Genomic DNA, 23,500 nt, shown 5'->3' with positions numbered 1-23,500 from the left:
TCCCACCATCAGGTCTTCTGAGGAGGAAGCCGAGGCTGGGGACTCCGAGGTGGACTCGTCCATCACCCTGGCTGAAGTCACTGAGGTGGTTGGAAATGTAGGAGAAAATGCGATTTAACGTGTTGTAAGATGTGCGTGTTTGAGCATGTGGTTTAGCTTTTGACGAATTATTGAAATTATACATTTGCGGGGCACCAGATTCTGACCGAATCAAACTTAACCATATGCGACAATAACAACTTATCAATTAAATCAATCTGAAGGGAACGTACCCGAAAAAGTGACCTGATGATAACTTTAAGAAAAATCACTGAAACCAGCAAATTCCTTTGTGTGGTTTATTAACAAACAATAACTAGACACCAGCTTCCAAGTTCTGGTTACGTAACATTAAAGCACCGATTTTAACAACCTGAGGTAGTTATAAAACGGGGTTCAGTTTAGCTCAGTTATGGCGTTTCGCTAAGTCGCTACTGCGCTTGCCTTGGGAATAATTGGACGCAATCGTAAGAGGGATGCCAACCCTTATTCATTCACTGTCTGAACCAGCCTTACTTGGCGATGCTGTTCTCGGTCCGTGTGGAATGCGGCGATGGCGGGGTTCGGCGGTGGTCATGCGCACGGGCAGGCAGGGCGGTCCACGCCTCCTTCACCGGCTCTGGTCCTCAGCTCTCGGCAGGTGCGACTCCAGGTCTGTTACAGCTCCCCCTGGGTCTCTCCGACCGGCCGTCTTCCCTGGTCCTCTTCGCCTTGCCTCGCCGCCGCGAGGCAAGGCGGAAAGCGCGATGCGTAGTGGAAAAAGCCTTTCTTTTCGCGCGTGAGGCTTCGTTTTGGTCAGTGCGCTTGGTGGGCGTTGTTATATGCAAATTTAAGGCACGCCCGCGTCTGAGCTGAACTGGTCCCCGTACAAATATCATTTGCAAATATTAAATTGATAACTTCCCACATTCAGGTACTAACTGTTTACGATAACATTAGCCGACGATTCATACAAAGAAATCAAAGGTATATCTGTCTGAAAACACGCCGTGAAGTTACCGTAAATACTTTCGTGGGAACATGACATGAAATACACACAAGAGACTATGAACACATGAATTAAGCAATGTGGCATACTTGTCTTTTATCAACATGAGCCTTATATAGAACACAGTTAAAAACATTTTTAACTAGTTATCGAGATGCGTTTAATCCAGTCCTTCTCTAGTGTCCAAAAGTGGCAACCACAGTCCATCGCGGTTTTAACCGGTCCAAACCTTGGCGCCTGATGGTCTGGTATGTAGATGATGTGGGTCTGTTTCTTCAAAGCACAATGAAGAAAGTCATTATTTAACAGTCCTTATCACTTTAGCAGAGCCATGTCAATTTCCCATTCTGGTTCATGTCCCACCTGGCGTGGGGGAAGAGAGGTGTGGAAGCACCGAAGGTCGATTCTCTTGGGGTTGTAAATACCAAGAGGCAGTCAGGCGGAACCGACTTCTCTAGGTTCCTGGTTTGTGGATTCTATCAGAATGGGGGGAAGCAGGCCCTGAACAGGCATCTTTCCCTACAGAAAGCTCCTTGGTGGCAAGGCTCCGGGGTTGGATGAGATCCGTCCTGAGTACCTTAAGTCTCTGGATGTTGTGGGGCTGTCTTGGCTGACACGCCTCTTCATCGCGTGGTGGTCGGGGACAGTGCCTCTGGACTGGCAAACTGGGGTGGTGGTCCCTCTGTATAAGAAGGGGGACCGGAGGGTGTGTTCTAACTACAGGGGAATCACACTCCTCAGCCTTCGCGGTAAGGTTTATGCCAGGGACTGGAGAGGAGAATCCGGCCGATAGTCGAACCTCGGATCCAGGAGGAGCAGTGTGGTTTTCGTGCTGGCCGTGGAACACTGGACCAGCTCTACACTCTCCATCGGGTGCTCGAGGGTTCATGGGAGTTTGCCCAACCAGTCCACATGTGCTTTGTGGACTTGGAGAAGGCATTCGACCGTGTCCCTCGTGGTGTCCTGTGGGGGGTGCTCTCGGAGTTTGGGGTCCGGGGCCCTTTGCTAAGGGCTGTCCGATCCCTGTATGACCGGAGCAGGAGCTGTGTTCGCATTGCCGGCAGTAAGTCAGACCTGTTCCTGGTGCATGTTGGACTCCGCCAGGGCTGCCCTTTGTCACCGGTTCTGTTCATTGTGTTTATGGACAGAATTTCTAGGCGCAGTCAGGGGCCGGAGGGGGGCCGGTTTGGGGACCACAGGATTTCATCTCTGTTGTTCGCAGATGATGTTGTCTTGTTGGCTCCATCGAACCAGGACCTGCAATGTGCACTGGGGCGGTTTGCAGCCGAGTGTGAAGCTGCTGGGATGAAGATCAGCTCTTCCAAGTCTGAGGCCATGGTTCTTGACCGGAAAAAGGTGTCTTGCCCTCTCCGGGTGGGTGGGGAGTCTCTGCCTCAAGTGGAGGAGTTCAAGTATCTCGGGGTCTTGTTCACGAGTGAGGGAAGGACGGAACGTGAGATTGACAGGCGGATTGGTGCAGTGTCTGCAGTGATGCGGTCGCTGTATCAGACCGTTGTGGTGAAGAAGGAGCTGAGTCCGAAAGGCGAAAGCTCTCGATTTACCGGTCAGTCTTCGTTCCTACTCTCACCTCTGGTCATGAGCTCTGGGTAGTGACCGAAAGGATGAGATCGCAGATACAAGCGCTCGAAATGAGTTTCCTTCGCAGGGTGGCTGGGCGCTCCCTTAGAGATAGGGTGAGGAGCTCAGTCACACCGGAGGAGCTCGGAGTAGAGCCGCTGCTCCTTCACGTTGAGAGGAGCCAGCTGAGGTGGCTCGGGCATCTGTTCCGGATGCCTCCTGGGCGCCTCCCTCGGGAGGTGTTCCGGGCATGTCCCGCCGGGAGGAGGCCCCGGGGAAGACCCAGGACACACTGGAGGGACTATGTCTCTCGGCTGGCCTGGGAACGCCTCGGGGTTCCCCCGGAGGAGCTGGAGGACGTGTCTGGGGTGAAGGAAGTCTGGGAGTCCCTGCTTAGACTGCTGCCCCCGCGACCCGGCCCCAGATAAGCGAAAGAAAATGGATGGATGGATGGATAAAGTAAGTACAAGTACTGTAGAGAATGTGTTAAAATTAATGAAATTATATGGAGTAAGAAAGCTTTCAAAAATATTTGCGTGAAATCCGTGCATATTTGGCTGCAGTTGCGCATAAAATAAATATTTGTAAACTCTCAAATGAGTCCAGTCATACATAAAATATATTGTGTGTATTTTAGCCATCCAAATACGAATTGAAAAGTTACGACGTCAAGAATTACAATCACCAAATGAAAATTTACGATTACACTTTCATCAGTACAAATACGAATTCATAGACGCGACTTTACTGTCAAAAACACTTCATCACTTCACAGACATTATTTATGGAGCAGAAGAAACATCGATCAAGATCAAGACTGTGCATGTTTAAGTTTGTAGCAGAGTAAAATCAGAGTAATGACACAACAAGAAGCTACAACAGCGACCAACAAGTGGGTTCATTCAAATTTATTGTAAAAATGTCTTGTCTTCTCACATTGAATTTGGGAACCAAACGCTGCTGTGTGATATTGTGTAGAAATACCTTCTCTGAACGGGAAACTGCACCTATATCTTAGTAGTGAGGAGAAAATTCAGTTTGCCGACTGACAGTTCTGTCTTCAGAACTGAAGAAGCAGCTTGGATGAGCTGCGACAACCTCTTCAACTAAACTAACTTTTGTCCAGTCGACAAACTGAATTTTCTCCTCATGGATTCTACCTGGACGACTGAGGGATTCTTCATATATCTTAGTAAATAACATAGTGGAGCCAGTTGGTGAACATCAGACGAACATCCCAGGGCTAATTAGTAAATATCAGGTTCTCTGCATGTTTAGATTAAAACATTCACGGCTCCAGTCACGGCGAGCATCAGTCAGTCTTCACTTTCATCTCAGCTGCATTTCTCGCATGAAATGTGACCAAAAGTTCCTCGGGACAATGAAATGTCCCAGTTTACACCAAACACGACCAAACTGTCCTGGTTACAGACAATGGGTTATATATGAGTTATAATGGGTTATAATGAACTATCAAATCCATTCACTCCACGACACGGTGACGTTATACTTACCTGTAAATACTGTAAACATACCAAGGTGTTGCCTGTAAACACGAACATTAATTGATGCTGGAAGCTGCATTAAACTGTAATGTGTAACATTTCATTGGCTGTGACGTCTGTAACCAGGACAGTTTCATAGTGTTTGGTGTAAACTGGGACATTTCAGCGTCCTGAGGAACTTTTGGTCACATTTCATGTGAGAAATACAGCTGAGATGAAGGTTAAGACTGACTGATGCTCACTGAGGCTGTAGCCATGAATGTTTTAATCTAAACATGCAGAGAACGCTGATATTTGCTCATTATCCCTGGGCTAATGTTACGTCTGATGTTGCCAACTGGCTCCACTGTGTTTCTACTAAGATATAGGTGCAGTTTCCCATTCAGAGGAGGTGTTTCTACACAGTATCACACAGTAGAGTTCGGTTCCCGAATTCAATGTGACAAGACAAGACATTTTTATAATAAATTGGAATGAACCCACTTGTTGGTCGCTTGTTGTAGCTCCTTGTTGTGTCATTACTCTGTTTTTACTCTGCTACAAACTTAAACATGCACAGTCTTGATCTTGATCCATGTTTCTTCTGCTCCATAAATAATGTCTGTGAAGTGATGAAGTGTTTTTAACAGTAAAGTCCCATCTGTGAATTCATATTTGTACTGATGAAAGCGTAATCGTAAATTTTCATTTGGTGATTGTAATTCTTGACGTAGTAACTTTTCAATTCGTATTTTGATGGATAAAATACACACAATATATTTTATGTACGACTGGACTCATTTGAGAGTTTACAAATATTTATTTTATGCGCAACTACAGCCAAATATGCACGGATTTCTATTCTATGAGCACGAATATTTTTTGAAAACTTCTTACTCCATAAAATTAAAACCTCCAGGTGCAGATGAACTTGATGTAAAGTTGCTAAGTTGATCTGGCTCATTTGATTGACAGCTGAACAGAGGAGGATTGAGGAGAGGAATCAAGGAGAAGGAAGCGAAGTGCCTCCGGCTGCTCCAGTGGTGTTGGAGTTTGTTGAGTTTGTGTCACAGACTCAGGAGCGTGGGATTCAAAGTGAGAGGGGTTTGGGTTCAAATCAGAGACATAACTTTGTCTAAACGGATCTTTTATGTAGAATCCATTTACAACAAGAATCAAACACACACACACTCCCAGCATCCTCCATCACAAGCACACAGGTTTACTCCATCTCCAGAGAATCAGCAAAGAGAACATGAGACACTCTGTCACTGTCACTGCTGCACACAATCTACAAGATTCAACTATTAAAGCAGAGCTCTGCTGCAAAAGGGACTTTTCACACATTTAACCATGTCACACACGTTTCCTTTCTTCTATTTGGACACATTCAACCTGAACATTTACAAAAACACTTTTACCTGAACACTTCACCTCCAGACCCAAGGAAGAGGAAGAGGAGGATGAACCAGAGACACATTCTCTCACTGAAGACTCCTTCACACAGTCAGGTCTGACCCTCCACACAGGACTATGTGGAAAATTATATCTATGTTTTCCATAAACAGCAGAGCCACAGTCCAGGTCTCTGCACACACCAACTGTGTGCTCCTGGTGCCAGAAGTCATGGGACACATCCACTCGTCTCCACTCTCCTCTGTGTTTCAGCTCCACAGTTCCAGCACAGCGACTGGCTCCTCCCACCAACCTGAGCGGCTCTGAACAGACAAGAGACAGAGTGAAGCCCCGCCCCTTTACCTGAGCACTGAAGCCCCGCCCCTTTACCTGAGCAGGTGAGGTTGACAGTGGTTCCAGAGGAGCAGGAGCTTGAGTTGGAGCGGGGACAGTCCATCAGAGCAGACTCATGGCCCTCACAGTGGAACGTCTGCCCCAGAGGAGAGAGCGCCCCCTGGAGGAGAGAAGGAGCCCCACAGCCCAGCTCCCTGCACAGCACCTCTGCCCCCCGCTGGTCCAAGTCCCCGTCACAGACCCCGGTCCAGGACCCGTCCCAGATCTGCACTGATCCTGAACACAGACCGGACCCCGAGACCAACCGCACCGACTCTGTGGACACACATGTGACATCATCACTCTGAACCAATAGGACGCACACATGTGTGACATCATCACTCTGAACCAATAGGACGCACACATGTGTGACATCATCACTCTGAACCAATAGGACGCACACACATGTGTGACATCATCACTCTGAACCAATAGGACGCACACATGTGTGACATCATCACTCTGAACCAATAGGACGCACACATGTGTGACATCATCACTCTGAACCAATAGGACGCACACACATGTGTGACATCATCACTCTGAACCAATAGGACGCACACACATGTGTGACATCATCACTCTGAACCAATAGGACGCACACACATGTGTGACATCATCACTCTGAACCAATAGGACGCACACACATGTGTGACATCATCACTCTGAACCAATAGGACGCACACATGTGTGACATCATCACTCTGAACCAATAGGACGCACACACATGTGTGACATCATCACTCTGAACCAATAGGACACTTGCTGTGTTCATGTGACTTGATTATGTTTTTGTTACAACACATAAGAATCATCTTCACTATTAAAAGTTTTAAGTTTTAATGATTTATTTGGTTTATAAACCAAAGGGGAAGAATGTAAAAAATAATAATTCTGAAGTGAATCTTAAGCTCTGATAATAAAAGATGAAAGACGAGCAAATTAAACACCTGAGCTAAACTCCATTACACGACTGGTGACTCGACTGTTTACAGTCTTACTGCAAATAATCTGTGGACACACAATCTACACATCAGGACTAGAGTTACTCTCCACATCAGGACTTGAGTTACTCTCCACATCAGGACTAGAGTTACTCTCCACATCAGGACTTGAGTTACTCTCCACATCAGGACTTGAGTTACTCTCCACATCAGGACTTGAGTTACTCTCCACATCAGGACTTGAGTTCGTTTGTTTATTTCTTTAGTTGTAAAAAGGTTCAGTTAAACTTTGCAGTAAAAATTTGACACCGTCTGATTTAAACTTATAATGTACACAGACACGCCCCCTCACACAGACACGCCCCTCACACAGACACGCCCCCTCACACAGTGTGTATCTGTGTGTGTATGTGTGTGTTTGTGTGTGTGTGTTTGTGTGTTAGTTGAATGTGTGTAAGTGTTTTTTGTTGTTATAAATCAGTTAAAAAGTCTTAAATGATCAAAGATGCTCCATGTTTATCATTTTGTCATATCTGTGCCATAGTTGCCATAGCGACCAGTGTAAATGTCCCGTCTCCTCTGATGGTGCATGTGCACAGGGACATGAGTATCCTGGTTTCTCTGAGCTCATGGAAACACTCTGTCCAGAACAGTGTCATAACTGGGATCCTGCTGCACATGTAAACGCACTGACACTTCCACTTTACAAATGAAACACATTTAAGACAAAAGCAGCTTTATTTTCTCATCTATGACGTCATCAGAGACACAACTTTGTCTAAACGGATCTTTTATGTAGAATCCATTTACAACAAGAATCAAACACACACACACTCCCAGCATCCTCCATCACAAGCACACAGGTTTACTCCATCTCCAGAGAATCAGCAAAGAGAACATGAGACACTCTGTCACTGTCACTGCTGCACACAATCTACAAGATTCAACTATTAAAGCAGAGCTCTGCTGCAAAAGGGACTTTTCACACATTTAACCATGTCACACACGTTTCCTTTCTTCTATTTGGACACATTCAACCTGAACATTTACAAAAACACTTTTACCTGAACACTTCACCTCCAGACCCGAGGAAGAGGAAGAAGATGAAGCCCAGACACATTCTCTCACTGAAGACTCCTTCACACAGTCAGGTCTGACCCTCCACACAGGACTCTTTGAAAAATTATATCTATGTTTTCCATAAACAGCAGAGCCACAGTCCAGGTCTCTGCACACACCAACTGTGTGCTCCTGGTGCCAGAGGTCATAGGACACATCCACTCGTCTCCACTCTCCTCTGTGTTTCAGCTCCACAGTTCCAGCACAGCGACTGGCTCCTCCCACCAACCTGAGCGGCTCTGAACAGACAAGAGACAGAGTGAAGCCCCGCCCTTTTCCCTGAGCAGTGAAGCCCCGCCCCTTTACCTGAGCAGGTGAGGTTGGACAGTGGTTCCAGAGGAGCAGGAGCTTGAGTTGGAGCGGGGACAGTCCATCAGAGCAGACTCATGGCCCTCACAGTGGAACGTCTGCCCCAGAGGAGAGAGCGCCCCCTGGAGGAGAGAAGGAGCCCCACAGCCCAGCTCCCTGCACAGCACCTCTGCCCCCCGCTGGTCCAAGTCCCCGTCACAGACCCCGGTCCAGGACCCGTCCCAGATCTGCACTGATCCTGAACACAGACCGGACCCCGAGACCAACCGCACCGAGTCTGTGGACACACATGTGTGACATCATCACTCTGAACCAATAGGACGCACACATGTGTGACATCATCACTCTGAACCAATAGGACGCACACATGTGTGACATCATCACTCTGAACCAATAGTGTGTGACATCATCACTCTGAACCAATAGGACACACATTGCTGTGTTGTGTCATGTGACTTGATTATGTTTTTGTTACAAACACATAAGAATCATCTTCACTATTGAAAGTTTTACATTTTAATGATTTATTACGTTTATAAACCAAAGGGGAAGAATGAAAAAAATAATAATTCTGAAGTGAATCTTAAGCTCTGATAATAAAAGATGAAAGACGAGCAAATTAAACACCTGAGCTAAACTCCATTATACGACTGGTGACTCGACTGTTTACAGTCTTACTGCAAATAATCTGTGGACACAATCTACACCAGGGGTAGGCAAATTTTTTTGGCTCATGGGCAGTGTTGGGAAGTTTACTTTTGTATGTATTCCCCTCCAGTTTGACGTTTAACTTGCAGGTGATTTTATATTGGTTATTTTCTTTTATATTTCACGTCGGGAGAAGAATTTCCAAGACACAAATGTGTTTTTACCTGTGCACTGCTGCCTCTGTTCTACTGGCTCTTCAACCTCGTCCATTATGTGACTGACGCCGCCAACGTGAACATGACGTTTACATCGCTCTTACTGTCGCGTTCTGTTTGGGTTTCCAGCAATGAGTGGAATTACCAAAATAGAATAAATAAATGAATAAATGGGATGTAGCATAAAATGTGAAAACAGGAAAATACTGCTATGTAATCCATTTATTTCAACAAAGTAACTGTAATCCAATTACCACTCATTGAAACAGTAACTGTAACTGAATACAGTTACTCATAATTTGTACTCTGATTACGTAACGGCGGTACATGTAATCTGTTACTCCCCAACACTGATCATGGGCCACAAAGGTTCTAAAATTTGAGGGAAGGTCTGGACCAGGAGCAGATGATGGAGAGAAAAAAAATAACATGAGAAATGTAGAAAACCTGAACTTGAATTTCACTTGAAAATCACTACAAAGAATCACAACAAAATATCTGTATTTCTAAAACACTGAAAATGAAATTAATAAAATACTTTTTTTTATTACTAACAGTTTCTATTTAAAAGCAGTGAAAGTTGTGTTCTACTTCAGGATCTTCTCATCGTCTCTCTCCTCCTGACTCTTTATTTCAAAAACAGTAGAAGATGCAGATTTACTTCTGTTCAACGTTCGTCTCCAAAACTCACCAACGACCGACTCAAGGACAGAACAGTGTCAGCGTGTCAGTCTGAGAGAGATGACTTCTATTTGATCTGGAGCATTGTTCATCATGAGTGTGTTTACATGAACATCAGTGTCTCTGTGACCATCGGGTTTTTTCAGTCATGTTGCATGTAAACGCACTAACCCCAATACTACAATGTAAAGTTGAGTGTGAATGTGTCCAAAACACAAATACTTCTCAGTCTTTTCATCACAACAGTAGTGACATAAATAAAGTGACCGACATAAATAAAGTGATTGGCATGAATAAAGTGACCGACATAAATAAAGTGACCGACATAAATAAAGTGATTGGCATAAATAAAGTGACCGACATAAATAAAGTGACCATAAATGAGTGAAATGGCTGAGCTAAACCTGCACATGAATCTGCACTCGTATGACCTGCACAGGTACAATCACCGAAAAGTTAAACATGAAATATCTCCTACGATATAAACACAGAACAGACTCATCATCAGCAGAACACCCCTCTGTCACAGAGAGAACACTCATATTCCACTGAGTCCTGTCCTTTAGTCCCACAGAAACTGAACCACATCAGCGACACACGGAGCGAGCAGTTTTTTTTATTTTTTATTTTTTTTTATTGATGCTGTTTTTTATCAGCGTTATCAGTTTATGCAAATGAACCATGCAGTTTTAAGTTTTGTTTCTGTAAAACGTAAACAAATGTGGCAAAGCTGAATTATATGATCAAACGGGCTAATGTGGTTCTGGTTTTTATTTAGTAAAGTTGAGTTTATTTATGTGAGTGTAACTTGTACAATGTTTGGAGACGTTGGGTTTGATCTGTGCAGTGGATCAGAAACCCATGTGTCATTAGTTGATTTGTTTTTCAATATAAAACCAAAAATAAGAAAATGAAAAAACAACTTTTTTCTTCATTATTTGTCTCCAAAACCAAAATGAAAAAACAGATAATGATTTGTTTTTTCAGTTTTCGATTTTGTGTTTAAATGAAAAATGGAAAAAACGGATAACGACCGTTTCCTGTTTCCGTGACTTCCGTGACTGCGATGTCGGACTTTTGCACCAAATATGGATTGAACCAGGATCGATCCAGGTCCGGGACCACACTGGGACCAGAGCGAGACTGAGACCGGGACCAGACCGGAGGCTCAGAGTCAAAGCTTGGAGTCCACTCTGGTCCCACTCTGGTCGCAGTCTGGTCCCGGTCTGGTCCTGGTTTGGTCTGGGTCTCAGTCCTGCTATGGTTTCGGTGTGGTCCCGGACCTGGATCAGTCCTGGTTCAGTCTGTATGCGGTGCAAAAGTCTGACATCACAGTCACAGAAGTCACGTAAACAGGAAACGGTTGTTATCCGTTTTTTCCATTTTTCATTTAAACACAAAATCGAAAACTGAAAAAACGAATCATGATCTGTTTTTTCATTTTGGTTTTAGAGACAAATAATGAAGAAAACAGTTTTTTTCATTTTCTTATTTTTGGTTTTATATTGAAAAATGAATGAACGATACATGGAATTAAGGAGCTCATCAAGGACACTCCATTTGATCATGTCACAGGGACATGAGTGTCCCGGTTTCTCAGAGCGCATGTAAACGCAGTTTCCCAAATATTGACAGAACCGGGATATGGCTAATAACTGGAATACTGATGTGCATAGGCCCGGCACCTCATGTCGGCAGATAAGGCGCTCGCCCAGGGCGCCACATGTGTCTGGGCACCATCTAGTTGTAGCCGTCACCAAATTTCCTTTTGCCTACCTCCCTAAACTGGAATTACCACTGACCAAAATACACGATTGCAACACTCCTCTGCATGACCCTAGACTCAACCAAACCTTAATAAGCCCAAACAAACCTCCATTCCATTTCATGTTACAGCACTCTGTGTGTGAAGACTTTGTAAAACTACGTTCACAAATCTTTCCACTTTACTTAATACTGTTCAGAACAGAAACAGTTCAGCGTTTTGTGTTGAACACTTCTACCTCACTCATGGTCCAAATACACCGACCGAGAATCACTCCTGTCATTATAGTCCCAAAGAACACTTTCCCATAAAACACTGCGGCAACATAATACGCCACACCTCAGTGTATATGTAGTGCGCCATGTACTGGGAAACACCGGAAATACAGGAAAAATAAAACATTAACAAGGTTTATTATTATAATTTATTCAAGTTCAGCGGGCCGGATTAGAAGGTTTAAAGGACCGCATACGGCCCCTGGGCCATAATTTGCCCACCCCTGTTCTACACATCAGGACTAGAGTTACTCTCCACATCAGGACTTGAGTTCGTTTGTTTATTTCTTTAGTTGTAAAAAGGTTCAGTTAAACTTTGAAGTGAAATTTGACACCGTCTGATTTAAACTTATAATGTACACAGACACGCCCCCTCACACAGACACGCCCCCTCACACAGACACACCCCTCACACAGACACACCCCTCACGCAGACACGCCCCCTCACTCACACAGAGTGAGTATGTGTGTTTATCTGTGTGTGTATGTGTATCCGTGTGTTTTGTGTGTGTGTTTGTGTGTTTGTGTGTGCACTCTGTCCAGAACAGTGTCATAACTGGGATCCTGCTGCACATGTAAACGCACTGACACTTCCACTTTACAAATGAAACACATTTAAGACAAAAGCAGCTTTATTTTCTCATCTATGACGTCATCAGAGACACAACTTTGTCTAAACGGATCTTTTATGTAGAATCCATTTACAACAAGAATCAAACACACACACTCCCAGCATCCTCCATCACAAGCACACAGGTTTACTCCATCTCCAGAGAATCAGCAAAGAGAACATGAGACACTCTGTCACTGTCACTGCTGCACACAATCTACAAGATTCAACTATTAAAGCAGAGCTCTGCTGCAAAAGGGACTTTTCACACATTTAACCATGTCACACACGTTTCCTTTCTTCTATTTGGACACATTCAACCTGAACATTTACAAAAACACTTTTACCTGAACACTTCACCTCCAGACCCAAGGAAGAGGAAGTGGAGGATGAACCAGAGACACATTCTCTCACTGAAGACTCCTTCACACAGTGAGATGAGACCTTCCACACAGGACTCTGTGGAAAATCATCTTTCTTTTCTCCATAAACAGCAGAGCCACAGTCCAGGTCTCTGCACACAAAAGCTGTTTGCTCCTGATCCCAAAGTCCATAGAGATCCACTCGTCTCCACTCTCCTCTGTGTTTCAGCTCCACAGTCCCATCACAGCGACTGGCTCCTCCCACCAACCTGAGCGGCTCTGAACAGACAAGAGACAGAGTGAAGCCCCGCCCCTTTCCCTGAGCAGTGAAGCCCCGCCCCTTTACCTGAGCAGGTGAGGTTGACAGTGGTTCCAGAGGAGCAGGTGCTTGAGTTGGAGCGGGGACAGTCCATCAGAGCAGACTCATGGCCGTCACAGTGGAACGTCTGCCCCAGAGGAGAGAGCGCCCCCTGGAGGAGAGAAGGAGCCCCACAGCCCAGCTCCCTGCACAGCACCTCTGCCCCCCGCTGGTCCAAGTCCCCGTCACAGATCCCGGTCCAGGACCCGTCCCAGATCTGCACTGATCCTGAACACAGACCGGACCCCGAGACCAACCGCACCGACTCTGTGGACACACATGTGACATCATCACTCTGAACCAATAGGACGCACACATGTGTGACATCATCACTCTGAACCAATAAGATGCACACATGTGTGACATCATCACTCTGAACCAATAAGACGCACACATGTGTGACATCATCACTCTGAACCAATAGGACGCACACATGTGTGACATCATCACTCTGAACCAATAGGACAAGTGTCCACTTGTTGTGTTCATGTGACTTGATTATATTTTTGTTACAAACACATAAGAATCATCTTCACTATTAAAAGTTTTAAGTTTTAATGATTTATTTGGTTTATAAACCAAAGGGGAAGAATGGAAAAAAATAAAATTCTGAAGTGAATCTTAAACTCTGATAATAAAAGATGAAAGACGAGCAAATTAAACCATCCATCCATTTTCGTCTGCTTATCCGGGGCCGGGTCGTGGGGGCAGCAGCCTAAGCAGGGACTCCCAGACTTCCCTCACCCCAGACACGTCCTCCAGCTCCTCCGGGGGGACCCCGAGGCGTTCCCAGGCCAGCCCAGAGACATAGTCCCTCCAGCGTGTCCTGGGTCTTCCCCGGGGCCTCCTCCCGGTGGGACATGCCCGGAACACCTCCCGAGGGAGGCGCCCAGGAGGCATCCGGAACAGATGCCCAAGCCACCTCAGCTGGCTTCTCTCGATGTGGAGGAGCAGCGGCTCTACTCTGAGCTCCTGCCGTGTGACTGAGCTCCTCACCCTATCTCTAAGGGAGCGCCCAGCCACCCTGCGGAGGAAACTCATTTCGAGCGCTTGTATCCGTGATCTCGTCCTTTCGGTCACTACCCAGAGCTCATGACCATAGGTGAGAGTAGGAACGAAGATTGACCGGTAAATCGAGAGCTTCGCCTTTCGGCTCAGCTCCCTCTTCACCACAACGGTCCGATACAGCGACCGCATCACTGCCGAAGCTGCACCGATCCGCCTGTCAATCTCATGTTCCGTCCTCCCCTCACTCGTGAACAAGACCCCGAGATACTTGAACTCCTCCACTTGAGGCAGAGACTCCCCACCCACCCGGAGAGGGCAAGCCACCTTTTTCCGGTCGAGAACCATGGCCTCAGACTTAGAAGAGCTGATCCTCATCCCAACCGCTTCACACTCGGCTGCAAACCGGTGACAAAGGGCAGCCCTGGCGGAGTCCAGCATGCACCAGAAACAGGTCTGACTTACTGCCAGCAATGCGAACACAGCTCCTGCTCCGGTCATACAGGGACCGGACAGCCCTTAGCAAAGGGCCCCGGACCCCATACTCCCAGAGCACCCCCCACAGGACACCATGAGGGACACGGTCAAATGCCTTCTCCAGATCCACAAAGCACATGTGGACCGGTTGGGCAAACTCCCATGAACCCTCGAGCACCGATGGAGAGTGTAGAGCTGGTGCAGTGTTCCACGGCCAGCACGAAAACCACACTGCTCTTCCTGGATCCGAGGTTCGACTATCAGCCGGATTCTCCTCTCCAGTACCCTGGCATAGACCTTACCGCGAAGGCTGAGGAGTGTGATCCCCCTATAGTTGGAACACACCCTCCGGTCCCCCTTCTTATACATAGGGACCACCACCCCGGTTTGCCAGTCCAGAGGTACTGTCCCCGACCGCCACGCGATTTTGAAGAGGCGTGTCAGCCAAGACAGCCCCACAACATCCAGAGACTTAAGGTACTCAGGACGGATCTCATCCAACCCCGGAGCCTTGCCACCAAGGAGCTTTCCAACCACCTCAGTGACTTCAGCCAGGGTGATGGATGAGTCCGTCTCCAAGTCCCCAGCCTCGGCTTCCTCCTCGGAAGACATGACGGTGGGATTGAGGAGATCCTCAAAGTATTCCTTCCACCGCCGGACAACATCCCCAGTTGAGGTCAACAGCTCTCCCCCCACATTTAAGACAAAAGCAGCTTTATTTTCTCATCTATGACGTCATCAGAGACACAACTTTGTCTAAACAGATCTTTTATGTAGAATCCATTTACAACAAGAATCAAACACACACACTCCCAGCATCCTCCATCACAAGCACACAGGTTTACTCCATCTCCAGAGAATCAGCAAAGAGAACATGAGACACTCTGTCACTGTCACTGCTGCACACAATCTACAAGATTCAACTATTAAAGCAGAGCTCTGCTGCAAAAGGGACTTTTCACACATTTAACCATGTCACACATGTTTCCTTTCTTCTATTTGGACACATTCAACCTGAATATTTACAAAAACACTTTTACCTGAACACTTCACCTCCAGACCCGAGGAAGAGGAATAGAAGGATGAACCAGAGGCACATTCTCTCACTGAAGACTTCTTCACACAGTCAGATGAGACCTTCCACGCAGGACTCTGTGGAAAACCATATTTCTTTTCTCCATAAACAGCAGAGCCACAGTCCAGGTCTCTACACACAACAGTTGTGTCCTTCTGGTGCCAATATACAGAGGTTGTCACACGTCTCCAATCTCCTCTGTGTTTCACCTCCACAGTCCCAGCACAGCGACTGACTCCTCCCACCAACCTGAGCTCTGAACAGACAAGAGACAGAGTGAAGCCCCGCTCCTTTACCTGAGCAGTGAAGCCCCGCCCCTTTACCTGAGCAGGTGAGGTGGACAGTGGTTCCAGAGGAGCAGGAGCTTGAGTTGGAGCGGGGACAGTCCATCAGAGCAGACTCATGGCCCTCACAGTGGAACGTCTGCCCCAGAGGAGAGAGCGCCCCCTGGAGGAGAGAAGGAGCCCCACAGCCCAGCTCCCTGCACAGCACCTCTGCCCCCCGCTGGTCCAAGTCCCCGTCACAGACCCCGGTCCAGGACCCGTCCCAGATCTGCACTGATCCTGAACACAGACCGGACCCCGAGACCAACCGCACCGAGTCTGTGGACACACATGTGACATCATCACTCTGAACCAATAGGACGCACACATGTGTGACATCATCACTCTGAACCAATAGGACGCACACATGTGACATCATCACTCTGAACCAATAGGACGCACACATGTGTGACATCATCACTCTGAACCAATAGGACGCACACATGTGTGACATCATCACTCTGAACCAATAGGACGCACACACATGTGTGACATCATCACTCTGAACCAATAGGACACTTGCTGTGTTCATGTGACTTGATTATATTTTTGTTACAAACACATAAGAATCATCTTCACTATTAAAAGTTTTAAATTTTAATGATTTATTAGGTTTATAAACCAAAGGGGAAGAATGAAAAAGATATTAATTCTGAAGTGAATCTTAAGCTCTGATAATAAAAGATGAAAGACGAGCAAATTAAACACCTGAGCTAAACTCCATTACACGACTGGTGATTTGACCTCTCACACAGTGTGTATCTGTGTGTGTATGTGTGTGTGTATCTGTGTGTGTTGTTAGTTGAATGTGTGTAAGTGTTTTTTGTTGTTATAAATCAGTTAAAAAGTCTTAAATGATCAAAGATGCTCCATGTTTATCATTTGTCATATCTGTGCCATAGTTGCCATAGCGACCAGTGTAAATGTCCCGTCTCCTCTGATGGTGCATGTGCACAGGGACATGAGTATCCTGGTTTCTCTGAGCTCATGGAAACACTCTGTCCAGAACAGTGTCATAACTGGGATCCTGCTGCACATGTAAACGCACTGACACTTCCACTTTACAAATGAAACACATTTAAGACAAAAGCAGCTTTATTTTCTCATCTATGACGTCATCAGAGACACAACTTTGTCTAAACGGATCTTTTATGTAGAATCCATTTACAACAAGAATCAAACACACACACTCCCAGCATCCTCCATCACAAGCACACAGGTTTACTCCATCTCCAGAGAATCAGCAAAGAGAACATGAGACACTCTGTCACTGTCACTGCTGCACACAATCTACAAGATTCAACTATTAAAGCAGAGCTCTGCTGCAAAAGGGACTTTTCACACATTTAACCATGTCACACATGTTTCCTTTCTTCTATTTGGACACATTCAACCTGAACATTTACAAAAACACTTTTACCTGAACACTTCACCTCCAGACCCGAGGAAGAGGAAGAAGATGAAGCCCAGACACATTCTCTCACTGAAGACTCCTTCACACAGTCAGGTCTGACCCTCCACACAGGACTCTTTGAAAAATTATATCTATGTTTTCCATAAACAGCAGAGCCACAGTCCAGGTCTCTGCACACACCAACTGTGTGCTCCTGGTGCCAGAGGTCATAGGACACATCCACTCGTCTCCACTCTCCTCTGTGTTTCAGCTCCACAGTTCCATCACAGCGACTGGCTCCTCCCACCAACCTGAGCGGCTCTGAACAGACAAGAGACAGAGTGAAGCCCCGCCCCTTTACCTGAGCAGTGAGGCCCTGCCCTTTTACCTTTCCTTGTGTTACTGTGGCAGAGTGGTTAGCCTGGTGTGTGAGTGTCTTTACCTGAGCTGTTGTCTTCTGTCAGGACCCCTGCACACACAAGAGACATGTCACATAATGGCTTTTTAAAAATTATTATTATTATTATTATTAATTCACTTACTCAAATACACAATCAATAAAACCACACAAACAACACAAACAACACAAACCACACATACGATACACGGGGCCGCCATAACAACAAACAACTATAGAAGAGGAAACTCAAATACACAAAACCAAATCAAATGAAGTGATACAATTATGTGAGATATTTCCTTTAGATATTGTATGTTTTAATCACTTTTTTTTTATTTTTTTTATCAGTTTTATTATCTGGAAATATTGTGTTTGTTTTTTATAGTGGTATGATGGTGGTGATGATGATGGTGATGGTGATGATGGTGGTGATGATGATGGTGATGATGATGTGGTGATGGTGATGATGGTGATGATGATGATGATGTGATGTGATGATGATGATGATGGTGATGATGATGATGATGATGATGATGATGATGATGGTGATGATGATGATGATGATGGTGATGATGATGATGATGATGATGGTGATGATGATGATGATGATGATGATGATGATGATGTGATGATGATGATGATGATGATGTGATGATGGTGATGATGATGATGATGATGTGATGATGATGATGATGATGATGATGATGATGATGTGATGATGATGATGATGTGATGATGATGATGATGATGATGATGTGATGATGGTGATGATGGTGATGATGGTGATGATGATGATGATGATGGTGATGATGATGATGATGTGATGATGATGATGATGATGATGATGATGATGATGATGATGATGATGATGATGATGATGATGATGATGATGATGATGATGGTGATGATGGTGATGATGATGATGATGATGATGATGATGATGATGATGATGATGTGATGATGATGATGGTGATGATGATGATGATGATGATGATGATGATGATGGTGATGATGATGGTGATGATGATGATGATGATGATGATGATGATGATGATGGTGATGATGATGATGATGATGATGATGATGATGATGATGATGGTGATGATGGTGATGATGGTGATGATGATGATGATGATGATGATGATGATGATGATGATGTGATGATGATGATGATGATGATGATGATGATGATGATGATGATGATGATGATGATGATGATGATGATGATGATGATGATGGTGATGATGGTGATGATGATGATGATGATGATGGTGATGATGATGATGATGATGATGATGATGGTGATGATGGTGATGATGGTGATGATGATGATGATGATGATGTGATGTGATGATGATGATGATGATGATGATGATGATGATGATGGGGTGATGATGGTGATGATGGTGATGATGATGGTGATGATGGTGATGATGATGGTGATGATGATGATGATGATGATGATGATGATGATGATGATGATGGTGATGATGGTGATGGTGATGATGATGATGGTGATGATGATGGGTGATGATGATGATGATGATGATGATGATGATGGTGATGATGATGATGATGATGATGATGGTGATGATGATGGTGATGATGATGATGATGATGATGATGTGATGATGGTGATGATGATGATGATGATGGTGATGATGATGGTGATGATGGTGATGGTGATGATGATGATGATGATGATGATGGGTGATGGTGATGATGATGATGATGATGATGATGGTGATGATGATGATGATGATGATGATGATGATGATGATGATGGTGATGATGATGATGATGATGATGATGATGATGATGTGATGATGGTGATGATGATGATGATGATGATGATGATGCGGTGATGGTGATGATGATGATGACGATGATGGTGATGATGATGATGATGATGATGAGTGTGTTCTGTGTGTGTCATGTTGGAGGTGGTTCATGTTTTTAGAGATCAGACATGTGCAGGTTTATTGCAGCTCTTTATTTAACATCATTTCACTTTATTTATGTTGGTTAGTTTATTTATTTTGCTTCTGTTGTGATGAAAAGACTGAAAAGTGTTTGTCTTTTGGACGCCAATGCCCTGTAAACACACTCAGTGACAGAGCAACACGCAATTTAAAAAGTGCAGCAGACCTCGTCACTCGACTCTTCAGGTGAAATCAAATTCTGATGTTTAACTGAACTCAAACAGTCATGAACGTCGTTCATCTCACATAATCTGAACAAATTCACCGTCACGTTACAAATGTACTGTGTTCAGTTCAAAGTTGTAATCCATGCAACATAAAAGGGTTAATTGTATTTTTCTTTGTTCCACAAACGAATCTCACAGAACCCTTCAATCGAACGATCAAAACCATGATTGCATCATATGTGGGCCAGCATCACACTGCATGGGACCAGTAGCTGCCAGAGTTCAGGTTTGCTATAAATACCGCTCAACAGGAGATGACAGGGAAGACTCCAGCTGAACTGGCACTGGGCAGACAACTCAAAGGTCCACCGGAGCGTTTCATCCATAAACCACCAAGTCCTGACCATCAGCAAACCTATGACCTGGTAGAACGGCAACACAGGCTGAATGAAGAGGTTAAAAGGAGGGTAGGAGTGCACCAAGCCAGACAAGCTAAGTACTATAATGCATGCAGAAAGGAGGTGCAGTTCTATCAAGGTGACTTAGTCTGGGTGCGTACTCATCCACTTTCAAAAGCTACCGAGAGATTTTCAGCAAAGTTAGCACCTAAATGGGAATGGCCAGCAACTATTGAAAGGAAGTTAGGGCCTCTCAACTATGAAGTGGGTTGGGCAGATTCCCCAGGAAAAAGGGACACTGTTAACGTAGTTAACCTAAAAAGGTATTACGGTGTTTGACTCATGTAGCCTCCGGCTTGAGGGGGGGGGTCTATGTAGCCCATGCAACATAAAAGGGTTAAGTGTATTTTTCTTTGTTCCTAAAGTGTACTGTGGTCACTCTTTTTCTGTTATTGTTTACATGATCAGCTGTTCGCGCCCGCCTAATAGTATAAAGAAACACACGTGAGAGCGCGCGCACGCAGCCCCAACTCACTGCTGTGCCGCTGGCACTTGTTCGGGATCGAAAGGACGTAACATGGATTACTAACTGACGGTACCGATTTGGACCACGTATACGGTCCCAAAGATCAGACCGACAGGACCCAGCTCGACCCGGTGAGATCAGTCCATGTACTTTGCCTTTGCGCGTGGATCGAGGTGCGCCACACGAGAGCGCGCGCCGCCGCTGCGCCCCTTTGGATATACATTTTGTTTCAAGATCGTTAATTTGGGATTTATGAGACTGTTTTAAAGGGGTGCGGTGGGATTCGGTGACTCTGGATTAAATAAATTCCTTGGAGGAAAGACTGATTGGGGCGTGCGCACGGACAATTAAAACTATTAAGGGGGTGCGCTGAATGAACATTTGATTTGGCAGTGTCTATATAAGTGGTCTAATGTAATTTAAATTTGAAACAGCCATACCTTTGCCTTTGTTTTATTTTATCTATTACAAGCAGACCATTATATATAGTTTTAAGAAATAATCAGTTACCCAGATATTTTTTTTTGATTGGTAATCTCCTGCGCTCCGTGTGGGTGTTACAAAGTTCACTGAAAAATCAATGTGTTTAATGAACATGTTCTTCATTCACAACACTGGTAACTCATTCTGTAGCTGTCTCCTACATACACATCTAGAGCAGGAGAGTTTTGTAAAAGATAATTTGATCCTAATAACCTGCATTTAGTCTTTTCAGCATTAATCACCAATTTATTTTCATTAATCCAGTGTTTGATGAATCTCAGCTCATCATTTAACCTGTTCCCATCCACCTCATTTTGGCATGTGCACAATAGTAACACAAACCCAAATGCCAAAGCTTATTAAAAAAAAACTTACGATCCACATGCTTGTGTGATGCATCGTTTTAAAGCTTAGACCTTCTAGTTTCTGTATATGCAGATGAAGACTGTGAGTGCTGGATAACCTACAGTACAGTCAATTAAAAAGGTCTAAACATTGTATTTTTTTTTGCTTGGGAAAAAAATGTGAATAAAATAAAGGCCCTTGCTTGGGAAGACTTTATGCTAGACATTTGTCACTCACGATACTCACTGTTCAAGTTAGCTAGAATTTCAGATCTGAGTTTTGATGCTGTGAGCCTTTGTGTATACAAAATGAAAATTTGTGTGGCAAATTTGTGCCAAATAATAATAATAATAATAATAATAATATAACAATAAGAATTATTATTATTTTTTTATAATACTAATTCTTCTGAGCTTTTTTTTCTCAAGAAAAATCCTAAAAGAAGCCAAAAAAGTCTTCCAAGATTATGTGAGTTGTGCTGTCTGTGTGCCTCTGCCTGTGCCACTCTCATTTCCTCCTTTGCACATGAAATACACAACCTCTTTTAGAAAGTGTCTGCATGTCCCACTCATCGTTGGAAAGCTCTGGTGATTGGCTAAAACAATGTCAGTCACTTTCTGGAAGAACCAATGACTGAAGAGATTTGGCATAAACAAATTAAACCGGGGTGGGCAAACTTTTTGGGAAATGCCAGAAATACAGGAAAAATAAAACATTAACAAGGTTTATTACTATAATTTATTCAAGTTTGGTGGGCCGGATTAGAAGGTTTAAAGGGCCGCATGCGGCCCCCAGGCCGTAGTTTGCCCACCTCTGACTTAGACTGTTCACACACAAAACCAGGAAGTAGATTGGTGGACTTGTTTTTCAGCGGCGTGCTCCAGGTAAACCAAGGCTCGGACAACTCCCGGGATGGTGTCATTTTGAAGACGAGTGTGAGGAAAACAAACGAACCCAACAGTGCCCAAAGAAATGACAGTGACAGAAGCAGAAACATATATTTTCAGTCACACATTCGTCCACTCATTTTCTGTATTATTTCCCCACATGGAATTATTTTATGGAAAAAACAACCTGATATTCTTTTTCTGTGGATTGTTAAGGACTAATTGAGAACATAAAAATGTTTTTTTATTTACATGTAAAAAGGACATCCAAATACACTTCAGATCTAGTTCAGTCCTGGTTTAGTCCTGGTTTAGTCCTGGTTCAGTCCTGTTAAGTCCTGGTTTAGTCCTGGTTCAGTTCTGGTTTAGTCCTGGTTCAGTCCTGGTTCAGTCTTGTCCAGTGATCAGAGGGTCAAAAATATTTTTTTAAATAAAATCTAAAACAGGTTTAGAGTCGCACACAAGAGACACAAAATTCACTTACCCAAACTATAGATGGACCAGAGCAGGACCAGAGCTGTGAGGGCCATGACCAGGACTGAACCAAGACTCGACCAGGACCGAACCAAGACTCGACCAGGACCGAACCAAGACTTGACCAGGACCGAACCAAGACTCGACCAGGACCAAACCAAGACTAGACCAGGACTAGACCAGGACTGAACCAAGACTAGACCAGGACTAGAGCAGGACTGAACCAAGACTAGACCAGGACTAGACCAGGACTGAACCAGGACTGAACTAGGACTGAAAAATCCAGTAAAACACGTGATTTTGTCTTGACACATTCAAAAAGCAGAAGTTTGGGTGTGTCGCTCTTTACATCCTGTGAGGTTCACAGCAGAGAGCTGCTAGTGCAGCCGCTGTGTCTCACTG

At 44.7% G+C, this 23,500-nt stretch overlaps 1 protein-coding gene across 1 annotated transcript in view; it reads right to left on the bottom strand.

The window, feature by feature from the left end:
• Nucleotides 1-23,292, bottom strand: part of LOC110162862 (deleted in malignant brain tumors 1 protein-like) — a 43,775-nt gene extending 20,483 nt beyond the window's left edge. The window contains 7 exon segments of the mRNA XM_055152670.1: nucleotides 7,886-8,179; nucleotides 13,152-13,430; nucleotides 15,686-15,976; nucleotides 16,044-16,322; nucleotides 17,464-17,757; nucleotides 17,879-17,905; nucleotides 23,109-23,292. Of these exon segments, the coding sequence (XP_055008645.1) occupies nucleotides 7,886-8,179; nucleotides 13,152-13,430; nucleotides 15,686-15,976; nucleotides 16,044-16,322; nucleotides 17,464-17,757; nucleotides 17,879-17,905; nucleotides 23,109-23,154 (1,510 nt within the window). The 5' untranslated portion in view covers nucleotides 23,155-23,292.
• Between the last annotated feature and the right edge of the window lie 208 nt (nucleotides 23,293-23,500).

This window comes from Boleophthalmus pectinirostris, unplaced genomic scaffold, assembly GCF_026225935.1.
Source record: "Boleophthalmus pectinirostris isolate CB_2022bp ecotype Guang Dong unplaced genomic scaffold, ASM2622593v1 HiC_scaffold_17, whole genome shotgun sequence".
Classification (NCBI taxonomy): domain Eukaryota; kingdom Metazoa; phylum Chordata; class Actinopteri; order Gobiiformes; family Gobiidae; genus Boleophthalmus; species Boleophthalmus pectinirostris.
The sequence above is the reverse complement of the archived record's forward strand: the minus strand, read 5'-3'. Positions and strand labels throughout refer to the sequence as shown.